The sequence below is a fragment of the Heloderma suspectum genome, chromosome 2 (assembly GCF_057233095.1).
Source record: "Heloderma suspectum isolate Gila_16-S chromosome 2, 16-S_ref, whole genome shotgun sequence".
NCBI classification, from domain to species: domain Eukaryota; kingdom Metazoa; phylum Chordata; class Lepidosauria; order Squamata; family Helodermatidae; genus Heloderma; species Heloderma suspectum.
Genome location: NC_139459.1, coordinates 357,246,703 through 357,273,183, shown reverse-complemented (window position 1 = coordinate 357,273,183; position 26,481 = coordinate 357,246,703). Strand labels below are relative to the sequence as shown.

At 47.1% G+C, this 26,481-nt stretch overlaps 1 protein-coding gene across 1 annotated transcript; it reads left to right on the top strand.

The window, feature by feature from the left end:
* LOC146355540 (vomeronasal type-2 receptor 26-like) lies at nt 1-21,189 on the top strand. The gene is made up of 13 exons (XM_084829934.1): nt 1-167; nt 280-467; nt 1,443-1,541; nt 1,884-1,964; nt 2,105-2,536; nt 2,634-2,753; nt 4,690-4,747; nt 7,576-7,765; nt 12,442-12,669; nt 12,994-13,239; nt 15,903-16,130; nt 18,167-18,293; nt 19,841-21,189. Exons 1-13 carry the CDS (start codon nt 1-3, stop codon nt 20,749-20,751), a joined length of 3,075 nt encoding a protein of 1,024 aa, XP_084686060.1. The 3' UTR covers nt 20,752-21,189.
* Nucleotides 21,190-26,481: the final 5,292 nt, after the last annotated feature.

The following is a 26,481-nucleotide window of genomic DNA, read 5'->3' as shown; positions in this document are numbered from 1 at the left end:
ATGCCGCCCAAGAAGGGTTTGGGAGGTAAAAAAGGCAAAGCCGCTTGCTCCCCGGCCGAAGCCCCCTGCCCCCCAGGTAAGCGCCACTTCCGTAGGGCCGACTCTTCCTCATCCGACGATGAGGATCAAGACATGGCCCTCATTCTGGTCAGACTGGAGGCTGCTGAGTGAGACTTAGGGATCCCTGTTCAACCACCCCTGCCAGGTGGGCTCCCCAGACTTTGAGTTCAAGGGTTACTAGAGGGCAAGCTCGCAAGGATCTATTGCTATCTATTTCAGAGAGGCTGGAAGCAATCGAGGCTTCCAGGGAGGTCGTCACTGGGCAAACAGCATCTGCACCGGCCTCAGCGCCCGCATGCTCACTTTCAGAGCAGCCGCAGTGCAAGGGTTGCTGGCACCCGTCTCACTGGCTCCTGCAGTTTTGGACCACAGCCAGATCCCTAACATTGCAAACAACCTTGGTTCAGGTTAGTGATGTACGAAAGGGACTTACCTGGTCCCGCAGCTTGCTTCACGGTGGGGGGGAGGCGCTTCGGTTCTCCCCCCGAAGTTCAGGCCGGGGGGGGAGGCGCCCCGCCTCGCCCGGCCGAAATTCAGGCTGGGGGGGGAGGCGCCCCGCCTCGCCTGGCCGAAATTCAGGCCGGGGAGAAGCGCCACGTCTCCCCGGCTGCAAAATACAAAGTGAAAAAACAAACCAAAAAAACACCCGTGATAGGCTACGTAACGATTTACGCAGCCTATCACGGCTGACTTTGGAAATCTAGCCGTGATAGGTTACATTAATCGTTATGTAGCCTATCACGGGTGTGGTTTTTTTTTACTTTATTTTGTAATGGCGGCAGCGGCAGCCGGTCTGAAGACCGGCGGCCGCCCCCACCCCCGCTGAAACGCCGCCGGAACGCCGCCGGGAGGGACATTCGCAGGAGGTAAGTCCCATCCCAGGGGGGGCGGGGGGGCGGAGAATTTCACCAACAATTTCGGGGGGCCGAATGCGTTGGCATTCGGCCTCCCGGAGATTCAGGGAGAAATTCTCCGCCATCCCTAGTTCAGGTGAGGTTCCGGTACCTGGGGGGTTAGTGCCACCAATCAGCTGGAACCAGTTCCTGCCATACGGGTGGTTCCCATTTATGGCAGGGATGAGTTGGCCTTTTCACACACCAGCAGAGGGCATCCCAGGGTTCCCTCCACCAAGTGTACCACCCCACTGCTTCGGCCCAGGTTACACACTCCTGGCGCTAAGCCATGCCGCACCGGGTGGGGCTGCCATTACGATAGGCATCCCTGCATCTGCCCAACCCCAGGGGGCCCCTGTCCCTGCTCCAAACCCCACTGGCGGGGTTGATGGGGGGGAGCACCCGTGGCCCCTCTGGCTGCTGAGCCTCGTTCAGCCAGCGCTGGGGTGGCCCCTCCACATGCTCCATTCACCATTGCTGCCTGCGCAGCTGTATGGCATGGCCCCGTAGGTGAGAGCTCCGAGGAGCTTGGGGCGGGCGGCAAGGACCCTTATGCCCAGGTAGAGAAAAGGGCAATCCTGACCAGGGGTACATCCACTCCCCTGGGATATCACCTATTGCCAGCAACAAAAGAGAAAATACTCCAGGGAGAATTCATTGATGTCTTTTCCCTGTTATTCCAAGAGTCTGAAACAAAGGAGGGAGAGAAATCTGGCGAAAGGGATCAGGAGAGGGTCAGTCGTGAGAAGGTGTCACACACTTGGGCAAACTGGCTGCCCGGCTTCTTAATCTATATGGGTGTCATTCAGCAAAAGCACCCAGAGCATGGTTGGGTCCTCACTAAGTATTTGGATATCATATATAGAGCCTATACCGAATATGAGGGTGGAGCCTGGCTGGCCTATGACGAATCCTTTCATATGCGGGCAGCATTTGACCCCACATTGCGATGGGACACCAAAGATCAGGATCTTTGGCTGCAGTTTATGACCCCTGCCAGGCCGGGTTTTGGTGAGCGATCTGATAGTGGGCACATATTAGCTAAGCCGACGCCCACCTCAGACCCTAAGGCTGGCGGGACAGCTGGTTCAACATCGCGCTCTCTGTTGGGAGTTTGGTTCCAAGGGCATCTGCTTTAAAAACCCATGCAGATTTTGCCATGCGTGCTCCATTTGTGCGGGACAACACGCCTTCATTGGCTGCCCAAAGGCCAAAGGTCAACGGAGCCCAAATCGGGAATGGCAGGGTGGTAGGAAGTCTGGGGGCAGCCCACAACCTTCGCCAAAAGGGGCCCAGTCCAATTAAGTTGGGGCCGCTACAGCGCCTTTTGAAGTGCTACCCACTCTGGGAGGACACCCGCTACTTGGAAGAGGGATTTTCCCTGAGTTTCAGGATTCCGTTTCGGGGCCAACGCCAGGCCCAAATTTCCTGGAATCAGAAATCTATTGCAGGTTTCGAACAGCTGGTCTTAGATAAGATCAATAAGGAAGTGGGCACGGGGCAGGTCATTGGTCCATTTGATTCCCCCCCTTTCCCCGACCTCAGGGTCCCCCCTTTGGGCATTGTGCCTAAAAAGGCTGCAGGTAAATACTGGTTGATCCACAACTTGTCCTTCCCCAGGGGGGAGTCCGTGAATGATGCACCTATGCTCTGTTCACTACACCCCGTTTGACGTGGCAGTATCCATGGTGAAGGCACTGGGCCCTGGGGTCCTCATGAGGAAATGCAACATTAAAGACGCATTCCTCCTCAGGCCAATTTTCCCCGATGCCTTCGACCTTTTGGGATTCAGTTTTTCTGGTCAGTTTTATGTCAACAGGGCCCTACCCATGGGATGTTCTGTGTCCTGTGCTATGTTTGAGAAGTTCAGTTCCTTTTTTGGAATGGGCTGTGATTGATAAAACCGGGTCCCATAGCGTCGTGCGCTACCTAGGGATGTTAGAGAATTCTGCCACGGATCCCAGGGGGGCCGAATTCTAGTGAATTTGGCCCCCTGGAATCCATGGCGGAATGGAGCCCCCCACCCCTCCACCCCGCGAAAGCCCCACACAACGGAGCCTACCTCTGCGGCTGCGGCGACGGTGGCTCTGGCTGCTGCCAGGCTGGTGCAGATGCAAATGGTGTCCTGAGTAGGGGACGTCATTTGCGTCCCTATGGTAGCTCATGATAGGCTACATAAATATTTACGTAGCCTATCACGGCTAAAGCAGGAAAGCAAATGGCATAGGGGACGCCATTTGCGTTCCCGTTTTAGCCGTGATAGGCTACGTAAATATTTACATAGCCTATCATGGACTACCATAGGGACGCAAATGGCATCCCCTACTCAGCATGCCATTTGCATCCTCACCAGCCCGGCAGTGGCTGGAGGCCCCGTTGTGGGTTGGCCCGGCCGGCAGCTCCACGGCCTGGCCGTGGAGCACAGCCGGCCAGGCAGGATTCTGGGGGGGAGGAATGGATCACCTCCCCCCCGTCGAGGATTCCGGAGGGAGGAACAGATTGCCTCCCCCCACCTGCGGAACCCGGCGGAGCCAGGTAAGTGGCGTTTCGTACACCCCTAGCGCTACCTTGATGACTTCCTATTTGTGGGCCCATCCGGCATCCCTCAGTGCGCGCAGCCAATGCGTGAATTTTCCGCCCTTGCAAATGAGCTGGATGTTCCTTTGGCAGGGGAAAAAACTGAGGGCCCTTCCCCCACTATTAAGTTTTTGGGCATAGAAGATAGACCTGGACTCTGTGAATCAGCTGTGTAGGCTCGCGGCCAACAAATTACAGGCTGTAAAGGACAGGATTCTGCACATGCTTCATTCTAAGAAAGTCACGCTGTTGGCATTGCAGGAAGTTGTTGGGCATCTTAATTTTGCCTGTCGGGTAGTTGCCCCTGGCAGGGCCTTCCTTAGATGCCTTTGTAACGCCATGCGGGGTCTGCGCTTGCCGCACCATCGCATTCGGGTATCATCAGCCATGAAAGAGGATCTTTTTGTGTGGCTGCATTTCCTTAACACATTCAATGGCGTTTCCTTCTAGAGGAAGGAGTTACTATTGGAAGCAGAACTACAGATACATTCCAATTCATCTGGGCCCTAGGCTTTGGGGTTGTGTTTTGCGATCGATGGTGCCACGCACGTTGACCAGCAGAGTGGTTAGCACTAGGCGTGGGAAGAAACCTTACCTTCTTAGAGCTCTAGGTGGCCACCTATCTGCATTTAGGTGGCCACCTCTCTGCATGGGATTGCGCCCTAAATCAACTCCAGTGTTGAAATGAACATCTTTATTCAAGAACCAAGCAAAAAAACATTCAGCAACTGTTGGTTGCATTTAAAATCATACAGAACATAAACTTAACTGGCTCAGGTCATTCAAACTTTGCTGAACTGTTTCCTCACTGCTGTATGAAATAGAAGTGCACTGAAACATGTTTTCTCCAGATAGGCACCTGCACATGAAGCCCAGTCAACAAGCTTGCAAGAGTGATTTTATGCTCCTTTATAATTATAAAAATCATGGTTATTTATTCTGCTTCTCATCAAAGCTCAAGGGGTCTTTAATTCCAAACATGACATTTGAACCTGATGGGAGAAACCTCAAATCAAAAGCCACACTTGGTAGCACCTCACATACAATGCCTGAAACACTGCTGCATAAATATCTCCTGAGCCTCCGAGATCCTGGGGGGAGATGCAGGGAAGGCAAGCAGGTGTGATGCCAGTGTGTGGTTTAATATCACCCTCTTCAGATCTGAGGCCGTGGCTGGACTCCTTCTCTATTAGTACAGTCTCTGTGGTTGAGCTCTCGTGAGTCGGTCTGGCTTCTAACTAGCTGGCTCTGAGACATGTGTGTGTATGTGTTTGCACACATGGAAGAGAGGGAGAAAGAGGATATAAGAGACCCCTCCAGTGTGATGTTGTTGCTGTTTCTGACTCTATTGACCTTTGTTCCCTGTGTGACACTTACAGCAAAATGTCCACTGAATTTGATTAATGATCGAAAAGACCCGTTCAATTATTACCGGCCAGGAGAGTACCTGATTAGTGGGATCATATCTACGGCAAATACTGAACATTCTCTGCACGTTTTTTTTGAGCCCCCCTCTCCCAGATTTGCCTTGTAAGTAATACAGTGATGGGCCAAGAATTATACTCTCCAGCTGTCCTTTAGAGCATGGTCAATGAGTTGGCTACATCTCAGCCTTACTTTGTCTTGCTTGGTTTACTTCAGGCATTTTTTTATTGTTGTTGTTGTTTGGCAGGGAGGATATGTAAATGCTAAGGCACTAACGCACTAACATATAGTTAGTACTCAGCCTGCAGTTTCAAATGTTGCCACTGGCACTTATCAAGTTTCTTTGCTTCTGTCAGGACTGGCAACAGCATCTTGTTTGAGAGTAAGTTTAGTCTGACCACAGAAAAAGAGGCAGAAAAGAAATGCAAGCTTTGAACAGGACCTTCAGTTAGCAGTAACAGGCATCTTCTTCTAATATCTAGAGTAGGCAAAGTAGGTAAAAGTGAAACAAAAAGCAGCATCCCAAACCCTGACATCCATTAACCATGTAGTGGCTTTTCAACCAGTTCTTTTCCTCTCTATGCAGTGGGTTTTCACCAATGGTTGTTGCTTATTCCAACACCCCTTCTCAGTAGACAAACACTTAACCCATTTGACCCCATTCACTCCATCCCTTACAGTGACAATCCCCTGATAAATGTTTCATTAGAACTCTGCTCTTGTATCTTCCGCAGGGTAGAACTGCAGGTCTATAAACCCCTGTTCCATTAATCTCTTAAAATATGACACTTCCTGTCTATATGTTTAGTTCTGGGTTTTAACGAATGGATGTTGCTTATTCCAACAATCTTAAGAAGTGGGGGCTTAAGACCATTAAGTCCAGAGTCTAAAATACCCTAGCTCCAACCCTGACCTCTCTGTTCCAGTTCCTCTCTCTCTCCTGTTCCAGTTGCCAGTCAGCTGTGCCCTCCTCCAGGATGTTCCATTCCATTCCTCTGCCTTTTCCATTTCAAAATCTGTGGGTACTGAACATGCTGAGTCCTCCTTGGGGATTTTTTTCTGGAGATCTGTTCTACTTTTGCAAGCTTTGCCGTTTCCCCAAGCATGCTGCTCCCTGCATATTTCTCAGTCTCTCCATTTTGGCTCCATTTCTTTTGGCCCTCACCCCCTGAATATGCTATTACAGGGAGTAAAAGCCTGCATGGTTCGGTGTCCTGGCAAATGAAGGCAAATGTTGTGCTCTGTTAACTGAAGTGCCTGCTTTAGAAGTACCTGCAAGCAGCATATTGCAGAAGAAAAGAATATGGCATCTACGGCAGGCAGAACAGAGCCTTCAGTATTGCTCTGATGGTGGGAGCAAAGGAGGGTCTGGACTCAAGAAGTGATGCTTCTTCTGAGAAGGGTGGAGCCATGTGTGTATACAGCCTTGGCACAATCTGCAAGCTGGTTGGGGAGTTGAAGGGTTTCTACTTCCAATGCTTCCTTCACTTGACTCTGCCAAATATATGGAGAGCTGATGTGTTGCTGGGGAGTGTGTTTCAATTGCTGGGACAGGGAAGACCCAGGTTCAAATCCTCACTCAGCCATGAAGTTCACTGGGTGACCTTCTGCCAGTTATGCTCCATCAGCTTAACCAACCTCACATGGTTGTTGTCCAGATAAAATGGGGAGAGAGGGACCATGTATACCACCATGAGCTCCCATTCAGTCAGACATTTTCAGGAGGCCCAGTGTGATTTAGGAATAAGTATCCTAGGCACAGTGTGTCTGGGGAGACCAGAGTTTGCCCCAGGATAGAAACAAATTGCCTGGCTACTCTACTTCTATCTTTCCTTTCTAGTTTTGCGGCTTACTTCTCCCTCCCAAGGAGCTTCCCACCTGTAAGTAGCAAATACCCCCAAAGCTTCCCTTCTTCCTCTAATGCTGCCCCACCATCTCATGAACCTCTTCAATATATACTTCACTTGGATCTACAGTCCAATGATCCTGTGCATCATTATATCCATTCTGTCCAATGGGCCTTACAACCTTGGAAGTATGTTAAGGACAGCAACCCTAGTTTTCTGAAGCTTCTGCACAGCCTTGTCCTTCAGTGGAGTGTACTCACCAACCAGACCTGGTTTTATTGTTCAGAGCCCAAGGGTTACACATTTTGTTGCAAAGAGATATCCTGTCTGCAGACCCGTTAATATTGGGATCAGCCCTGGTGCTCTCAGGTCTGTATCTGAGTTAGCAGGAGGGACAAACTAAACATGATAAGAAATGTCATTTATTACACTTAATACAAATGCACACTGCGGGTTGCAATTTGCCTCAGGACTGCTAGGCTTTTGCTGGGGGAGTTTCACCCTTTTCCTCTCTGCCATGGTCCCAACAAGATAACCTTGTTCTTTGCATTGCAAAGAAAACTTCCATTGGCATCAATTCAATGGGAGATCTAAGTGTAAAATCCATCCATTTCTAATGTAATGTAATTGAACAGAGGATGAAAATCTGATGACATCGATTTTTGTTGCAGTAAGCAAAACATGAGGTACTGGTACGTCCTGCCCTTCCTTTTTGCCATTCATGAGATCAACCAGAATCCGAAGCTTTTGCCCAATATCACCCTGGGCTACAGCATCTACGAAAACTATTTCAATGCAAGAATGACTTATGAGGCCATGACAGACCTGATTTCTGTCGGGGAGCAGAAGATTCCCAACTACAGCTGTGTGAGACAGAATAGCCTGGTTGCAGTTCTTCAAGGTGCTGACTCTGAACTCTCCCAGCAGATTTCAACCATGCTCAATATCTTCAAAATCCCACAGGTATGAATGGGGATGCAAGCGGAAACTAATTTCACATTCCAGTCTCTCCAGAGAAGTCCAGAAGGTGGCATGGGCTGGGCATCACCAAGTAAGATTGGAGACAGGCAGTGCTCATCAAAAGAGTTGAATGTGGTTTGTGAGAGATGTTACTTGCACTTTTGTGCATATTTCCATGTCTTTTGTCCACCTCTCACCTCTGCATGGAGTTTTTTTTTGTGATTTTTGAAACAGTGCAGAGTATGCTGTGAGTTTCCAGTCTTTGATATTGGGTTGAATCCAGACTAAGGATTCCTCCAGATGGAGGGCTCCAAGCAGTAACATTCCAAAGGCATTCCATTCCCCGCACCCCTGTTAATATACTTCTTTCTGTCAGAAGAAGCAATAGGGAAATACAGGAGGGTTACACAGTGAAGGCATCATCCTCTGTACATCCCGCAAAAATCCCCATCTGGAAGCAATGTACTCAAGTCACACACAATCCCATTGTAATAAATGGGATTAAATATGACTTAAATTTGGCAAATTCAGGCTGAATCCTAAGTCATATTTTTTTGGATTGTTGTAAAACATCCTGGGAGCTGTAAAACTGAAAAGTGGGATATAAATATTTGAAATATGTAACTACAAAAAAAAATAATAATAATAATATAAGATTGATTATATGTGTGTGAGTGTGTGCATGTGTATGTGTATACACAAGCACACATTCACACAGAATATATATATATATATTTCACTTTTGGTACATTTTTTGTAATGTAAATCTCTGTCCGTTTGCATACACAGTGCAAAATTCCCCTTCCTGCCATCCCATCCTAGGACAAGGAATCACTGGTGAGCTCTGCTAGGGAAAGAGGGGGAAACCGTTGCACAGTAGAGGTGTGTACTGAACCCAGATTCTGCTTGGCCCCTGATTTGGTACTTCAGAAAGAGCCAAATTCTGTTTGGACCAATTCAGTGGCCATCCACTTCAACTTGGATACTGAACCTGAGCTGAAATTCAGAAACCCATGCCTCCCTTTGACTTTCATGGCAATTTTTCTAAAATGAGGATAACTTCTTTCTCTTTGCCAGAATTGGATGATATCTGCAGGCATATCAGTTACTAAGAAGGAGAATATCCTACCAAATAGTTGCTGGTGTGTTTTTTGCTAGATCTCTTTATATTCTCACTAGGTAAGCACTTTGCATAGTTTCAGAAGGATCAGTGTAGTGGTTCATGTTGAAAGGGTGCCCTCACTTTCTGGGAAGGGGGGAATAATTTGCTTCCCCTTTCCTCTCCCCCAGTATTTTGGCCTGTCAGTATGAAGATGGAACACATCACAGAGATTGTCCTAGCCGAGAAAACTGAAAAAAAATCAATAGGGTATTTCAAGGGTTTATGGAGTTATGATGACTGAAAAACATTTTAATAGTTTTGATGAAGGAGAATCCAATTCATTTGGAGAGCCAGCGTGGTGTAGTGGCTAGAGTGTTGGACTGGGAGCTGGGAGATCCAGGTTCTAGTCCCCACTCAGCCATGGAAGCTCACTGGGTGACTTTGGGCCAGTCACAGACTCTCAGCCCAACCTACCTCACAGGGTTGTTGTTGTGAGGATAAAATGGAGAGGAGGAGGAGAATGTAAGCTGCCTTGGGTTCCTTGCAAGAGGAAAAAAGGTGGGATATAAATGCAATAAATAAATTAATTTGCATTCCGTGAGATTTTGCTTCTAATTTTGCCACTGTCAGAGTAGTTTCATTTCCAAAGAAATCACACATTTCCCATAACCCAATTCATTTCCACTTTGTATCTTGCTCTTGTTTATATGCATAAGCAAAATTGAGATGCATTATCTTATTACAAAGTGACAAAGTACAATCAGAAGTATCATGAAATTTGAAGGAATTTTATTGGAATATATGGAAAAGGATTCATCTCTAAAATGTATTAACATCTTCTTGAAATAGACACAAAAATGTCAGATGGACTAAAAATAATAAAGGAAATAACACTAGAATAACAGAAGAGCAAAATGTAAAGGGAAAATTGGGGGGAAGAACTTCCGACCCGCAGGCCTAATACTGGGGCTGAGTTGCTTGTGCTGGGATGAGCGGCCAGTCTTCCTAGCACAGGCAAATCACACAGCCCCCACCCCTCACATCCCCGCTGATATATCTCCACCCTCTGGTTGGAGATAACAGTATGGATGCCAGGCAGCCTGACATGGTCCTCACCAGGTTCAGCAGCCGAATAGCTCTGCATGGAACCAGAAGACTTGGGAAGCCAGGGACTCCTCTGGCACTGAGAGAAGCAGCTGCTGTCCCTGGTACCACCAGCCGAGACCCTCTCTTTGTGCATCTCACATGGGAGAGGGAGACAAACGTAGGAATGACTTCAAGATGGGGCTATGCTTCCCTGATGTCATCTTTTCTACAGTGGGCCTGGTGGGGGGGAGTGTCTCCCCTCGTCCAAACACAGGTCTGCCCTCATGAGATACCTTATGAATGACTCAGTCAAATTAAACTGTATCAAACATCGTCAGGGAGAATTCATTAGAATCGCTAGACTCATGGTATATTTCGCCAGTGCATCTCTCATGCCCCCACTGGAAGACTCCTCCTCAGCGGAAGCACTGGAAGACTAGGATCCACCCACTGCAAGCAATGTCCAGGATCTGCTAGTAGACCATGACGGAATCACCTGTTGAGGACAAGGACTCTTCCTCAGACATGGAGGCGGAGACATGGAGGTGGTGTCTATCCCAAGTTCTTGGGATAGACACCACCTGAAAAAACAGGAACTCAGACGGAGTGCTAGACTGAGCCAGAGGCCTCCTTTTAAGACACATTCTACTTGCACATGGGAGGCGTGCTCACAAGGAGGACCTTTTCAGCTGCTGTCACTAGCAGCTCACAGCTGAGGCTTGGGTGTGGCTCTGGCAGCCTCTGCATAAAAGCAGCAGTAAGGCTGACAAAGTTGCTGGAAGCACTGTTGGCCAGGACTTCCTGAATCCAGCCTCCTTGCCTTGACTCAGCTCTGGGCTGCTTCCTGTCATGAGTACTTCTGGACTGAACTTGGACTCGTTCCACGTGCTCCTGGTCAGCTGTGTTGCTTTGGGACCTGGAAGCTTTTGACCTGCACTGTTAAGACCTTTGCCTTTCCCTGATCCATGTTTGTGCTGGCCTGCTTGGTACTCTTGGACCCTTGGACCTGCAGCTGCTAGGCTCAGACTCAGGAAAAAAAGAATTGTAGGAAAAAATGGAATTGGCAAGGCTGCGGTATTCCTATGTGGTGGGGATGTGCCCTTGTGTTTTGTAACATCACAGTCTGAGAAATGGCAAACATTATGCATCACACTGTACACATTACACCAGAATTGGCTCTATAAACAATCTTAAACCTTGAACCAACAAACGGCCACAGTGACATCTAAGGATCATGTTCATGCTAATGGCAGCCTGTGAAGTCATAGTTAAGAGTTGGACAATTGCAGAACCTCTAATTCGGAAAACTTGGTATATAGAGTTGTTCTAATGGCCATGTCAGGAAAAAAAACAGACAGATCAACTGAACTTAGGCAAAGTCAAAACATCTGATTTCTATACAATATGGGATTATACGTATATCATAATCAGGGAAATTAGCAGCAATATATGTCAAAGCATTTCCTCAGACTAGGGGAAATAAAATAAATACAATTATAAATACAATACAAACACAACCCCTATGCAGCCAATGGATTCTCCCCATATTTGTACAGTAAAGGGATATATATGGTAAATGTACTATGGTCTGTTTAAAAAAACAAAAAACAAAACACCGTTTAAAGCCTTTTTCATAGAGAAGCCTGATTGGTGTTGGAAGAATGGACATCCCATGGCCCCATCTTTGCTGTCCTCCAAAGCACAATGATTGGAGCCCCTGGTAGAACATGTCCTAGGATAAGTAGGTAGAACTGTCAGTCACTCAACCACACTCCCTCCTTCCCTCTGCTCATCAGCATTTTAGAGAAAGGAAACCCAAAAATGCTACTTGAGGAGCAATGAGGAGACAGAATGTTTGTGTCTCCAAGCATAAATCAAAAGAAAACCTCCTTCTGGCCCAAGTTCAGTTCTGGCAGCTTCAGACGGAAGGCTGCTCCACCTTGGGAAGTACCAGAAATGGTCCAAATGTGGCCAGGCTTCAGGCTTCTTCCAATTCCAATGAACATCCCTACTGCACAGTATGCAGGTTATATAGGACAACACCTCGGCAGGGTGTCCAGGGCCGGAAAAAGGTATGGTCAGCATGAATTTCTCAACGGGGAATTCAAAATTAGCATGTGTCCTATGAATTACATCTGAAAGTCCTTTATTTCTTTGATTTGGAGGTTTAAACTTGTGTGCTTAAGAGAAATATCCAGTATGCAAGCCCTGACAGAAATTGGTAGCTGGGATGGGTATGGTGTGGAAAGGAAGGAAGGGAAAGAGGAAAAAGGGATTTGTGGGGAACCAGTGAGTGGGTTAGAAATGATAAAACATGCTAAAAGGAGGTCTGAGAGAATTAAACATTCATGGTATATTGAAATTCGGAAAGGTCTGCTACCTTAGAGTAGTGAAGTGGTAGCCAATCCCTGCTTAGTAATCATTCTAAATTAACACCTGAATTCTGACTTTAAAGGCAAGACAAAACACCCATTTCTTTCTCTCCTTACAGGTCAATTTTGGTGTCATTAGTCAAGTTCCAGAGGATAGAGAAAAGTCGCCTTTTTTCTACCGGATGGTCCCAAAACAAGAACCTCCTTACATGGGGATTGTCAAGCTGCTCCTGCATTTTAGATGGATGTGGATCAGTCTCATTGCTCCAGAAAATGACAGTGGAGAGAGGTTCCTGAGCACCTTCCCACCTCTGGGCTTAAAGAATGGGATTTGCATTGCCTTCTCAGTAAGCATCCCAGTGCTGAATTGGGGAAGACTAAACTTGAACATGATTTCAAACTTAATGGACACTCAGGTCAATGTAATTGTTTGTCCAGTGAACTCTCAGATCATCTTTAGAATAGGTGCATTAATGCGTGTAGTTGAAACGAGAAAAAAATCAACTGTGGGGAAAGTTTGGATTGCAACAGCTTTCCTGGACCTCAGTGTGGGAGTACTAAAGGAAGTGTTTGATCTCCAGCACACCCATGTCTCCTTCAGTTTTTTAATCAAGGCACACAAAAGGTCACAATATGGCAACTTCAACCAATTAGTCTTTGATGTCATGCAGTTCGGGGAGAGGCTGTTTCATTGTTTCTCTTCCAGGCATGTGTTGTCTGTGAAACTCTGGAAAAGATGCAGAGAAAAAGAGAACTGGGAGAACCTGCCCCAGGATGTGATTGAAAGGATCTTATCCCAAGATGCCTACAGTATTTACAATTCTATCCAGGCTGTGGCACGGACCTTACATGCTGCATACTCGTCCCAGCCAGCTCAGATGAGAGTGGTGTGTGGAGACAAGCTGGGATGTCAACAGGTACAGTCATGGCAGGCATTCCTCGTCCTTCATAGATTTTATTTATTTGACTTATTATATTTATAACCCACTGTGACAAAGTCACCTGCTTGTTATGTTGCTCTGTTTTGTTTTGTTGATATGAATGTGTTTAGTTTTGCAGGAAAGTATTACAGGTGAGAAGGGGTTAACTGTGACCAGATGGGGCTTGTGCGTGATCAGCCATTTTAGTTCTGTGTGTGGGGAGAGGGGAGTGAGTGATGTCACAGGAGGGTTTAATGTCCGTTTTGACTGGTAGTTTCCTCATATGGGGTCTGGAGTTCAACAGAGCACCATCTTGGATGGGGAGGGAGGATTTAGTGGGGTAGTGAGGCAGGTTTAGGCTAATTAACAATACAGCCTTTTCTGTGGTGGCCCCGACTCTGTGGATCTCCCTCCCTAGGGAACTCTGCCATGCCCCCTCTTTAATGAGCTTCCGCCATGCATTAAAAATGTGCTTGTTCCACAGGCATTTGGGGTGGTTTAGGGTATTTTAGAAAACGTTTTTATTGTAGAATTTTATTGTTTTAAACTGTTTTATTATATGCTGTATGTCGCCCAAAGTGGCTGGGTGACCAGCCAGATGGGTGATTAATAAATTTAATAAATAAATAAAATAAGTAATATATGTTTATTTTATTTTCCTGAGTTAAATCCAAGTGCCAGAGCTCTGTCTTCATTTATGCTACCTTATTCAGAAAAACATAATAGCCAGCACTCACTTCCTAATAGTATTGACACACTTGGCATTAATTGTGGCTGGGTAAAAAGATAAGCCAGGTCACTGGGTAGAGGTGACTTGGAAGTGACATCCCCCTCTTTAGGGTTATTATCCTAGGTGTGAAGGGATTATGCATGTACGAAAGTCACTTACCTATTCGTGGATGTGATTCGCGGTGGAGGGGGAGGCGCTCTGTCCCTCCCCCCGGAATACTCGATGGGAGGGGAAACAATCCGGTCCTCCCCTCCGGAATCCTGACTGGCTGGCTCCACTCCGCAACAGCTCCGCGGAGCAGCCAGCCAGGGCCGTCCGCAGCCGGAGTTCTGGCCACGGACGGGCTGCTGCGGACGCAAATGGCGGCCGCCGTAGCGGCCGCCATTTGCGTCCAGCCAGGCTGCCGTGATAGGCTACCTAACTATTTATGTAGCCTATCAAGGCAGGCCAAAAAAAAACCAGCGAACGCAAATGGCGGCGACTACGGCTGCTGCCATTTGCATTCCCGATTTTTCGCGGTTTTATCCTACGTAAATATTTATGTAGGCTATTATGGTGGGAAAAAAAGGGAATGCAAATAGCGTAGTGGGCGCTATTTGCGGTCCTTTCCCTCCCCGCCATTTTAGCCTACGTAAATATTTATGTAAGCTATTACAGCGAAACAAAAGAACTCAAATAGCACCCACTACGCTATTTGCGTTCCCCTTTTTTCCCCCACCATAATAGCTTACGTAGGCTAAAACAGCGAAAAAAAGGGAATGCAAATGGCAGCCGCTGTAGCCGCCCCCATTTGCGTACGCGGGGTTTTTTTGTTTTTTGTTTTGCTTGCTGTGATAGGCTACGTAAATACTTATGTAGCCTATCATGGCAAACAGCAGACACAAATGGCGGCTGCGGCAGCCAGTCGAAAGACCAGCCACCGCTGCCAGAACATCTGCCCCAGGTAAGCTTCGTCCCGGGGGGGAATCCACGGGGGGGCGGGGGGGAAGCTGTTCTGCCACAGATTTCGGGGGGCTGAATGCCAGTGCATTTGGCATCACTGAAATCCATGGCGGAATTCTCCACCATCCCTAGAAGTGATAATAGGGGAAAGCCAGAGTAAAAGGCGGGGTGGACGTCACACCCACTTTGGTGATTTCGTCTCAGTAAGGAGGACCCAGACAAGGTTAGGATGTAAACAGAACTTCACTTCCTTTATACATCGTCACGTTCTATGTGTTTTTTTTTTTTTATTTTCTCCTCACTTCCTCCTGTTCTCCTTCTCCCTCCCTGTCTCCTTTGTCCTCCCAGCCGCTGGGGCCCTCTAGGGATGCAACTCTTTACAAAACAATGACGTGCCTACAGCTATTAAAATACAACACCCACCTTTCCTCCTCAGAGCTCAAGGTGGCATTCATGGCCCTCCTCCCCATTTTCACTAGCAGCACAGCAATCCTGTGAGGGAGGTTCGGCTGAGAGCTAGAGTCTGTCCAATACTCATTCAGTAAACTTCATGGGAGAGAGGGGATTTGAACCCAGCTTTGGGCAGGGATGGGGAGGCAGAGTTCCTGTGGTCAGGTGCCCTGGTCAGCAATCCTCCAATTTTTAGTGTCTGTGGCAGGATTAAATGGGGAACTCCTGGCCTTACCTAGCTGAGGTGGTCTGAGAGGTGTTATCAGTTTCTCCTGTGTTGGGTCATTTCATGCAGTAGGTGCGCTGTTGGGAGTGACTCGGATTACATGGCTGACATAGGGCTGTCCAAGGCTGTAATATGACACAGTCAGGTTCTCATTTTTGTGTCAGATGGGATTACAGTGATCTAGGGATGGAGTTACAGTATGTGTGTCATGATAAAATCATTACCTGGTTGGATTGAGAAACTGACCAGAACTGCCCTACTTTGCCTAACAAGAAGACCTTATAGAAAATAAGGGTTCTTATGTCATTCTAGCTTCATCGTTTTCTGAGAAACTTCCAGCTTTACAATACGTCCAACGATGCGGCTTCTTTGGATGAGAATGGGGATCTGGTAGCGAACTTTGATATTGTGAACTGGATGGCATTTCCAAACAAGTCGATGGCTAGACTGGCCGTTGGGAGTATAGAGAGAGGGGCAGCCTCAGAGATCACGTTCACCATTGATCAGAAGGCCATTCGGTGGCCCAGGTGGTTTAACCAGGTGGGGAGAAATACTAGTTTCTTGTGATGCCCTTCAATATCTCCTACCAGGCAATGTCTACTCTGGATTATGTCTCATTGAGTTCAGTGGGCCCTTTCCATTGAGTTCAATGGAAAGTGGGAAGAGGATTGCAGCCTTAAGCTGTATCACTTATTAGGTATTATGTGTGATACTGAAAGCTGTACTACCTATCCCATTCATGTCTAGTGAAATAACACAGTGCGTATGAACAGAAAGGGTGTAGCATGATTTTAAGGGACCCTCAGAAGTCTGCTGTGAAGTTTGCTAGGCCAGGGGTCCCCAAAATTGTTGGGCTTGAGGGCACGTTTGAAATTTCGCAAAGTACTGTGGGTGCTGTTATTGCTGGCATAGCTGTCCCATGACACCGCTTTCACAGAAGGCAAAGTGGCGAGGCCAAAAGGCAAGTAACTCCACCATTGCCCTGTAATCCATCCCAACCTCCTGACAGCCCCACACCATTGTGCTCATTCCTCCGCTGACCATTATGCATCATCACCATTGCTCCCCCTGCCCCCAAGGTGCAGCACTTTCCTTTTGTTCACTTTAACACTCAGTTTTGGTGCACTTCCCCCAAAGCCCAGGCTGCCACCTTCATTTGCTGAGAATGCCTCTTAGCTCACATGGGTCTAGAGGCATCCTGAACAAGTAAGTTCACAGTTGAAAGGGGGTCACATGGCTTTACTCTATCATTTCTTTCTGTAGTGTGGGATACGGGGCTTCTTGGGTGCCAACAGGTTGCTGAAAGCATCCTGGTACCTGTGGACACCACACCGGACACCCTGGTTGCTAGACCCTTTGGTGGTAGAACAGCTCACATCTGCCTCAACCAAGACATGGGTAGTCAGATGATGAGTCCAGAGCACCGCTAAGCCTTGCATATTGGAAAAGTGAGGCAAGTCTGCTTGGCCATTGTCTGTCCTGGTTCATTACAACATACAGCTGGACAGGGCTGATGAGCTGCTACTGGGAAGTGATTAATGCCTTCTACTGAGAGTGGAATCTCAGCTCTGTTTTTGCTGTCAAAATCACCTTGGACATCTTGGGAGGGAGTGACGGGGAGTTCAGCTCTGCTCATTCTCCTGAACTGGGTCAGCTGGATCAATGAACAATGATTGACATCATAGACTTCAGTATGGGTATTAGCCGTATCACACTTCCTCAAAAATCTAGTTTCAATATACTTTGTAAGGAATATTAAGGTGTACTCTTGTGTAAGTGGGCTTACAAGAATTATTACATATGTAGAGCCTTTGCCCCTAAGGAAGACTATGGCGCTAAGGAAGAGCCTTTGCCCCTAAGGAAGAACATGTGGGATATCTTAGTGCAATTAAGTGTGCCTTCAAAGTACCAGCTTGATGCCTAGTTCTCCCTATTTCCACTAGGGATGTATAGATTCCCCAGTTTCCGTTCTGGTGGGGAATCCACCTGGGGGGGAGGTGATCCGTTCGTCCCCCCCCCCCAGAATCCTCTGGAGTGGCTCCACTCCATGAGGATTGTGCAGAGCTGCACTCCAGCTCCTTACCGCTCCACTTACCTCTGCTCCAGGAGGATTCTGGCCAGAACGGCACTCCGACTCCGGAGCACTGGCAACACGGTAATGGTGGCCACCATTACTGTATCGCTGGGAGGAATACAGCCGCAAATGGTGTAGTGGATGCCACTTACGGCCCTAAAGCCCTCAGTTTAACCTAATTGCAGACATTTATGGAGCCGGAGTGCCATTCCAGCCAGAATCCTCCTGGAGCGGAGGTAAGTGGAGCCATTCCACTGTGGATTGTGGAGGCCGGATTCCAAAGAATCTGGCTTCATTTGAGTCCGTGGTGGATTTCTCTGACATCACTAACCTCCACCCACAAATACAGCTCTCAAAAATAGGGCTGATAAACAAGGGTGATAAAATCAGGGGTGGGGCTTCCTTCTTATGCCCTTTCCAAGTCTGTAACTAATTTCCACTGATATTAATGAAACCTCCAGACTGACACATTTTCCTTGATGCTTCTCCTCTTCATGGCCAGACTGTGCCCTTTTCTAGATGTACCCAAAGTTGTCAGCCTGGATACGCCAAGATGATTCAGGAAGGAGAGCCCATCTGTTGCTACGTTTGTGCCCCATGTGCAGAAGGAACAATCTCTACTCAGGAAGGTAGGTGACTCCATGTCAAAAAGCTGTCATTGAACAGGGCAAACATCCACTGACATCTGTTTGGAGAAGGTTTATTAATCTTTGGATCCTTTCTGGCTTTGTGTATACTTAATTACCAATGTATTCACTAATTAATATCACAAAGTGAGTTGAAATAAGTATCCTGTGTTAACTAGGGATAGACGAAAGTCCCTTACCTGTCCTCGAAGCTTGCTTCGCAGTGGGGAGGAGGTGCTTCGCTTCTCCCCCCGAAGTTCATGCGAGGGGGGGGAGGCACCCTGCCTCGCCTGGCTGAAATTCAGGCCAGGGGGGAGGCGCCCCATCCCTCGCTGGCGAAATTCAGGCCGGGTAGAAGCACCCCGTCTACCTGGCCACGAAAAAAAAAACAAACACCCCCGTGATAGGCTACGTAATGATTTACATAGCCTATCATGGCTAGATTCCCAAAGTCAGCCGTGATAGGCTACGTTAATCTTCACGTAGCCTATCACGGGTCACTTTAAAAAAAAAACGCGTACGCAAATGGCGGCCCCCATAGGGCGCCGCCATTTGCGTTCCTTATTGGGTCCCTGTAGTCTATGTAAATCTTTACGTAGACTACCGGGACCAAATAAGGAACGCAAATGGCGGCTCCCTATGGGGGCCACCATTTGCGTACGCGCTTTTTTTTTTTTTTTCAAAGTCACCCGTGATAGGCTATGTGACGATTAACGTAGCCTATCATGGCTGACTTTGGAGATCTAGCCGTGATAGGCTATGTTAATCGTTACGTAGCCTATCATGTTTTTTTTTTTTTACTGCACTTGTAATGGCGGCAGCGGCAGCCGGTCGAAAGACTGGCTGCTGCCCCCGCCCCTGACGAACACCCGCCGAACTGCCGCCAGGACCCGCCGCCGGGAGGGACATTCGTGAAAGGTAAGTCCCATCCTGGGGGGGGCGGAGAATTTCACCCCCAATTTCAGGGGGCCGAATGCGTTGGCACTCGGCCCCCCGAAGTTTCGGGAGAAATTCTCCCCCATCCCTAGTGTTAACACAGGAAAAGTAGCCAGTTGGAAAAGTGTTCAGTATGAACCATGGTTCCGCCCTTTTGTGCTTTCACTCATACGTCCATTGTCCGCTTTACACAAATGAATCTGTTATGTAATGTGCTGTAGTCAGACCTAGTTAGACCTACAAACTTGCACACATTCTAATGAGACTCACACACCCACTTATGAGGAATATTTAGATATTGGCAATAGATTGTCTATGGCCAACAAGGCAATTCCCACCCAGAGGTTCACAGTCAGACACTTTTGGAGAGGATAATGCCACAATGACACATTTATTCAGGTTTGTGATTACCTCAATAAATGATGAGGTTTTTTAAAGCTGGAGCTGTCACCACATATAGTAGCAATGAACTTTGAAATGATCCTTTTCTCAGTTTCATTTCACACCATTAGTTCATGCCCTCCCCCAGATCCCTGACTTCATCTTGTCCTGTGGCATATAAGCTGTAATTGATGGCAACTAAATTCTTGTAATGCTGCTCTTCTTCTTTTCAGATGCAGCCCATTGCAACAAGTGTCCAGATGATGAGCATCCAAACAAGGACCGAGATCAGTGTGTTCTTAAGCTTATAAACTTCCTGAACTACAAAGAAACGTTGGGGATCATCCTAGCTCTCTTTTCCCTTCTTTTGTCCCTAACCACTGGTCTTCTTTTGGGAATCTTCATTAAATACCGAGAAACTCCAGTAGTCAAAGCCAACAACCGTGACCTCACGTACGTGCTCCTCATCTGCCTCCTGCTTTCCTTCTTGTCTTCCTTCCTATTCATTGGTCGGCCCATGAAGGTGACCTGCCTTCTCCAACAAACCGCCTTCAGCAGCATCTTCTCAGTTGCTGTTTCTTCTTTGTTGGCAAAAACCCTCATGGTGGTGGTGGCATTTATGGCCACAAAGCCCGGGAACAGGATGAGGAAATGGCTGGGGAAGAGTTTGGCAAATTCTGTTGTAATTTCTTGCTCTGGTGTTCAAGTGGGCATCTGCATTCTCTGGTTGGGAATCTCTCCTCCATTTCCAGACTCTGACATGCATTCCCAACATGGGCAGATCATCCTGCAATGTAATGAAAGCTCCGTCATCCTGTTTTATACCGCTCTTGGCTACATGGGCTTTCTGGCTGCTGTCTGTTTCACTGTAGCTTTCCTTGCTAGGAAGCTGCCTGGGGCATTCAATGAAACCAAGTTGATCACCTTCAGCATGTTGGTGTTTTGCAGTGTTTGGGTGTCCTTTGTGCCAACGTATCTGAGTACCAAAGGGAAATACATGGTAGCCGTGCAGGTCTTCTCTATCTTGGGCTCCAGTTTGGGGTTATTGGGTTGCATCTTTATCCCCAAATGCTACATTCTTGTATGGAGGCCAGATCTAAATAAAAAAGAGCATCTGATGATGAAACTTAAAAATGACATCTGAAATTTCACTACAGATTTTTTGTACAGCCATAAATAATGAAAGCGATGTACTGGCCTTGGTAGCGAAGGACATTTAGATGCTATTCTAGCCACTCTCTATCTTCTCAGTGTACCTAAGAAAATACATAGGCTTTGACTAGTGATGAATGAATAATGCACATGCATGGCCATTTCATTGTAAAGATTTCCATTTCCTTTGTGCCAACCTACATGCACATGAAAGGGAAATATATGGTCGTTGTGTAGGTGTTCTATATCTTTTCTGCATTTGGGGGTTATTGGGTTGCATCCTCATCCCCAAATGCCAGATCTGAATAAAAAAGAGGATCTAATACTGAAACTTTGAAATGGCATCTAATTTTTAGTACATATTTTGTTCAGCATGGTGGTAATAAAACCTATGTATCTTGCTTGGGTAACCAAGCAAGTTTTGAGTGATAATGATTGAACAATGAGTAAGTTGAAACGCCACAGATTATTTTCTTTTAGAGATTGTAATTTAAACTGAAGTTCTTTTGTATGTTATATTCTCATCTCTCTATGTACAGAATAGTACCTTCCAAGGTGATGTAGCATGCTAGATATCAGACTTTCAGGTATAAAGGGTATTGGGAAAAGGAGTATTTAAGTTTTACTGGGCAGGGTGGAAGGGATTTCACTTACCATCCCTGTATTTTGTGGGGGGGAATCATACATCAGAAGTGTCCCTCTGTAAATAACAATCAAAAATTTCAGGGGCTAGGGAAAAGCATTAGGGAGTTAAGATGAAGGAAAAACTCTCTGAAGTTTTGTTGTGTGCTCATTTGACACCTTTCCCCTCCTCAAAGCAGTGTGAATAGAAGTAAAAAGGGGAACCTAGGAAATGCTATGCCTTGGTCAGAAGCTAGAGATGTCAGTCACAACTTTGCATCCTCTCCTGTTCATACCCCCAACTCCTAATATGGAGGGCTTGGGGAGATGAGCAGTCTGAGTCCATCTGAGTTCTCTGGGACCTCCAAAGCATCCCCAAGGTTTCATGATGAGCCAGATTTGATTTTAGATGCCTCCAAGCACATTTCCTTCACCTCAGAATAGCCCCAAATCTCTCTGAAGTAGCCTGATTTGGCTCAGGAATCATTCAAACCAAATGCACACCCTAAAAGTTACTTGACTTAGTTGGTTTTTATCCAATGATTGCCCAACTAGTGTCATTGGACCAGTTTTGCAGGATCAAATTTTAAAACAACACATGTGAACAGGATGGATATTTGTAGCCCATCTTCCACACCTAATTATCAAGGAAACACTTTTTGTGGCTCACAGTTCTGTACATACATTTTCAAAGGTCCTCCTTTATGGGCTGCAGAAACGGTTTTTGCCTTAGGTCATTGTATGCAGGAAAAACTGAAATTATCTAAAATGCCTTTTAATTCTCAGTCTCACAAACATTTTTGTTTTCCTTATTGGACATCTGATCTTTTGATCTACATTCAATTTTAATTTATTTTAATTATATAGTTGTTGTTGTTCAGTCATTCAGTCATGTCCGACTCTTCGTGACCCCATGGACCATAGCACGCCAGGCCTTCCTGTCCTCCACTTTCTCCCGGAGCGTGCTCAAGTCCATATTCATTGCATCAGTGATGCTATCTAGCCATCTCATCCTCTGCCGTCCCCTTCTCCTTTTGCCTTCAGTCTATCCCAGCATCAGGGTCTTTTCCAGAGAGTTTTCTCTTCGCATTAGAATTATATAGTATTACTGTTTTATTGTAAGGTACATTTGTTGGGTATTGAGGGCAAAAGGGAATATATAGATATCCTTACAAATGAAATAAAATGTTGCATCTACCCTTTAGGAGGGATGTATGAAAGTCACTTACCTTTTAACGAAATTTGATTCAAGGTGGGGGGGAGGTGCTCTGTCCCTCCCCCCAAAATTCTGGCCGGGGGGGAGGTGCTCTGTCCCTCCCCCCCGAATCCTGGCCAGCCGGGTCCGCAAATGGCGGTGGCCGTAGCCACCGCCGTTTGTGTCCCTGCAGTCAGCCATGATAGGCGAAAGATAAGATGGCGAAAATAAGGGGAACGCAAATAGTGTAGACGCTATGCTATTTGCGTTCCCCTTATTTTCACTGTCTTAGTCTATGTAAATGTTTATGTAGACTAAGACGTGTCAAAATAAGGAACGCAAATGGCGGTGCTCATGGGCGCCACCATTTGCGTATGCGTGGGTTTTTTTTCTTTTAAATCCGCCGTGATAGGCTACGTAAACATTTACGTAGCCTATCACGGTATTTTTTAAAAATCTAGCCGTGATAGGCTACGTAAATCTTTATGTAGCCTATCATGTTTTTTTGTTTTTTTGTTTTTTTACTGGAAATGGCGGTGGCGGCAGCTGATCGGAAGACTGGCCGCCGCCACCAGGAAGATTCACCCAAGGTAAGTCCCATCCCAGGGGGGCGGGGGGGCAGACCGTTTCGCCACCGATTTCGGGGGGCCAAATGAGCTGGCATTCGGCCTCCCCGAGATTCGTGGTGAAATTTTCTGACATCCCTAGGATTAGAAGGTGCTGCACCATTCTAGGCATCTTGAACTCTGGCTGCAGTACCCAGGGGTGAAACTCCCCAAACATCCTCGCAAGTAGGGGAAACCGCTAGCTTAGTTTTAATGGAGAACCAGCACCACCAAGTGGTTAGACACTGGAACTACATCCTTCAGCCCAGCTGTGATCATGTGACAGAAGGAGCCAATGGAGTTGTAAAGCTGCTGTTCATGGCCTGACTGTGTAGTCTGAGGAAGTTGTTTACCAAAAAAACCCTGTGTAGAATTGGGGACAGACTTCCAAGTAATGAGTCATTTTTCTCAAATGAGTTTGGATTTCCAAGTAATGAATCCTTTTTGAAATGATATTGGAAACAAAATCCTCTGCTCAGAAAGGAATCCTACTTTTGCTTAACTCTGATATGGATGGGACTCTACGTAACAGTTCCATTTTGAGGAGCAACTGTTTCCAAGTGACACTATCTGGAACTATCTCAAGAGACAAGGGCAGAACCACTGCAGAGCACTGCCCCCAACTCCATCTGGCAATCCAGAAGGATACCATGGTAGATGGTCTTGAATGCTGCAAAGAGAGGTCCAAAAAAGCCAATAGGGATGCACTCTCCCTATGGATTCCCAGGCAAAGATCATCCACCAAGGCTACCATAGCAGTCTCAGCTCCATATTCTGCTCTGAAGTGGGTTTGAAATGAGTCCAGGTAATCAGTTTCATCCAAGTCTGCTTGGAATTAAATGGACATCACCTTCTTGATTAGCTGTGGGAAGTAAATTACTTATGGGCCTACAATTGTTGAAGTCCAGGGGTCAAGGGAGGGCTTCTATAGATTATTCTGCTTCTATCCCTTCCGGTGCCTTCTTTAAAAGTGGCTTGTCTCCAGTTTGGAAGAGGCCCTTTGCAAAATGGCTACTGGGGGCTACCCTCCTATATTGGGGATGGGTCCTGGCAAGCAATCGTGATAGCAGTGGCAGACAAAGTTGGAGACCACAGCAATGTTCTGAATCAGCATGAGGTGACTGGGAGCTGCCGGTTTAGTTTCCCATGATGCCCCCAATGTAGCTTCTAGGGTTGGCAGAGAATTTCTCCCTGAAACTTCGGGGGGCCGAGCGCCAACGTGTTCGGCCCCCCGAACAAGTTTTGGGGAGAAATCCTCCAAACCCCCCCGCCCCCCCCGGGACAGGACTGACCTTCACCGAATGTCCCTCCCGGTGGCTGGTCCGGCCGGCGGTTCGGCGGGTGTTCGAGCAAGGCGGGAGCCATTGCAATGAAAGAAAAAAAAAAACGCCCCCTGATAGGCTACGTGACGATTAACGTAGCCTATGACGGCTAGATTTGCAAAGTCAGCCATGATAGGCTACGTCAATCGTCACGTAGCCTATCACGGGTGACTTAAAAAAAAAGAAAAAAAAAGTGTGTACGGATAATGGCGGCCCCCATAGGGAGCCGCCATTCGCGTTCCTTATTTGGTCGCTGTAGTCTACGTAAAGATTTACGTAGACTACGGCGAAAATAAGGGCAACGCTATTTGTGTTGTCCTTATTTTCGCCGTAGTCTACGTAAACATTTACGTAGACTACAGTGACTAAATAAGGAACGCGAATGGTGGCTCCCCATGGGGGCCGCCATTAGCATACGCGCTTTTTTTTTTTTTTAAGTCACCCCTGATAGGCTACGTGACGATTGACGTAGCCTGTCATGGCTGACTTTGCAGATCTAGCCGTGATAAGCTACGTGAATCGTCACATAGCCTATCAGGGGGCGTTTTTTTTTTTTTAACTTTCGCTTTCGTGGCCGGGCGAGGCGGGAAGCCTCCTCCCCGGCCTGAATTTCGGCCGGGGCAAGGTGGGAAGCCTCCCCCCCGGCCTGAATTTCAGCCGGGGCGAGGCGGGAAGCCTCCCCCCCCGGCCTGAACTTCGCGGGGGGACCAGCGAAGCGCCTCCCCCCCACCGCGAACGTCCTTCGAGGACAGGTAAGTGACTTTCGTCCACCCCTAGTAGCTTCACTCTGGCCCCCTGTGGGAAATGTCAAAGGGGACTCTGGGTTCCAGACATTTTTGTTGAAAAGGCCGGGGGGGGGCAGATTGCTAGGGAGTGACGAGCACAGAGCAGTCTTGGCCTTGCTCAAACTCTCCACTTCCTGCATGGGATAATCACATGGGGCAGCAAGACACGCCGTCCACTAATATATGCTGGCAGTTGTATGTTGCCACAGGCAGACATGTGGGAGTTAATAATAATGTGGGTTAATAACAATGTGTGTGCGTATGTGCATATGCATGCACACACACATGTGTGTGTGTGTGTGCGTGCGCGCGCGCATATGTGTACCTATATATATGTCTATAGATCTTAAAATCTTAATATCTTTACAGTTATTATTTATCTGAAGAAGCAACTGATATGCGAAACCAGGATTACACTGGAGTCATGTAAAGACTATTTGGATGGACTTTAAGATCCTTTGAACAAAGTATAATATTAATATGTATATACCTGTGAATAAGATGCTTCTGTTATCTTCCAGTATATGTACAATTGTATTCACATTGTTTTCATATGTATAATTATATTGTTCCAACAACAATCCTATTTTAAATAGATCACTAACACCCACCATGTTCATTGTGTGTTTTCGTATTGCTACAACTTTATACTAGCATTACCTGACCCATTTCCAGTGGTGTGCTTGTTCACTAATTTCGTATCGGTTTTTACAACTGTGGCCCTCTTTTGTACTTAGACACCAAAGGGATGACACCAAAGGGGCGTGGAGGAGGCAGCCAATCTTGCGTGTTTAACCGAGACTTCAGTGGGCAAGCCAGGAGGGGGGAGTCCCTCCCCATTGTGCCCACTGGGGTATTTGGTTCAGCATCAGCATAGACTTGAGGGTAAAGGAGGGGGGAATTGCTGTGGTTGATAGGAATCCTCTCTCATTCTAGGCTCCCTATCTGACTGACAACTGGTCTGCAATATTTGCATCTTATGTTGGGCCAGCAGGACAGATCGGGGATTCTGGGGTGTACCACCCACCTCACTGCCCAGCAGTCTCCCTACCTGAGATTATGGAGGTGGTCTCAGATGTGATAGGGAGGTACCACAGACTGCTGGTTCAGCTGGACATCAACATTCATGTTGTGGGTGCCTTGTCTGGGGCACCTCAGGATTTCATGGCCTCCATGACATTCATGGGGCTGTCC

Coding starts and splice junctions, on each gene's coding strand:
- LOC146355540 (XM_084829934.1), top strand. CDS start 1: ATGCCGCCCAAGAAGGGTTTGGGAGGTAAAAAAGGCAAAGCCGCTTGC. Junction 4,748..7,575: donor GTCTCTGTGGTTGAGCTCTC/GTGAGTCGGTCT, acceptor CCTGGGCTACAG/CATCTACGAAAACTATTTCA. Junction 12,670..12,993: donor GGATTTGCATTGCCTTCTCA/GTAAGCATCCCA, acceptor GATGTCATGCAG/TTCGGGGAGAGGCTGTTTCA.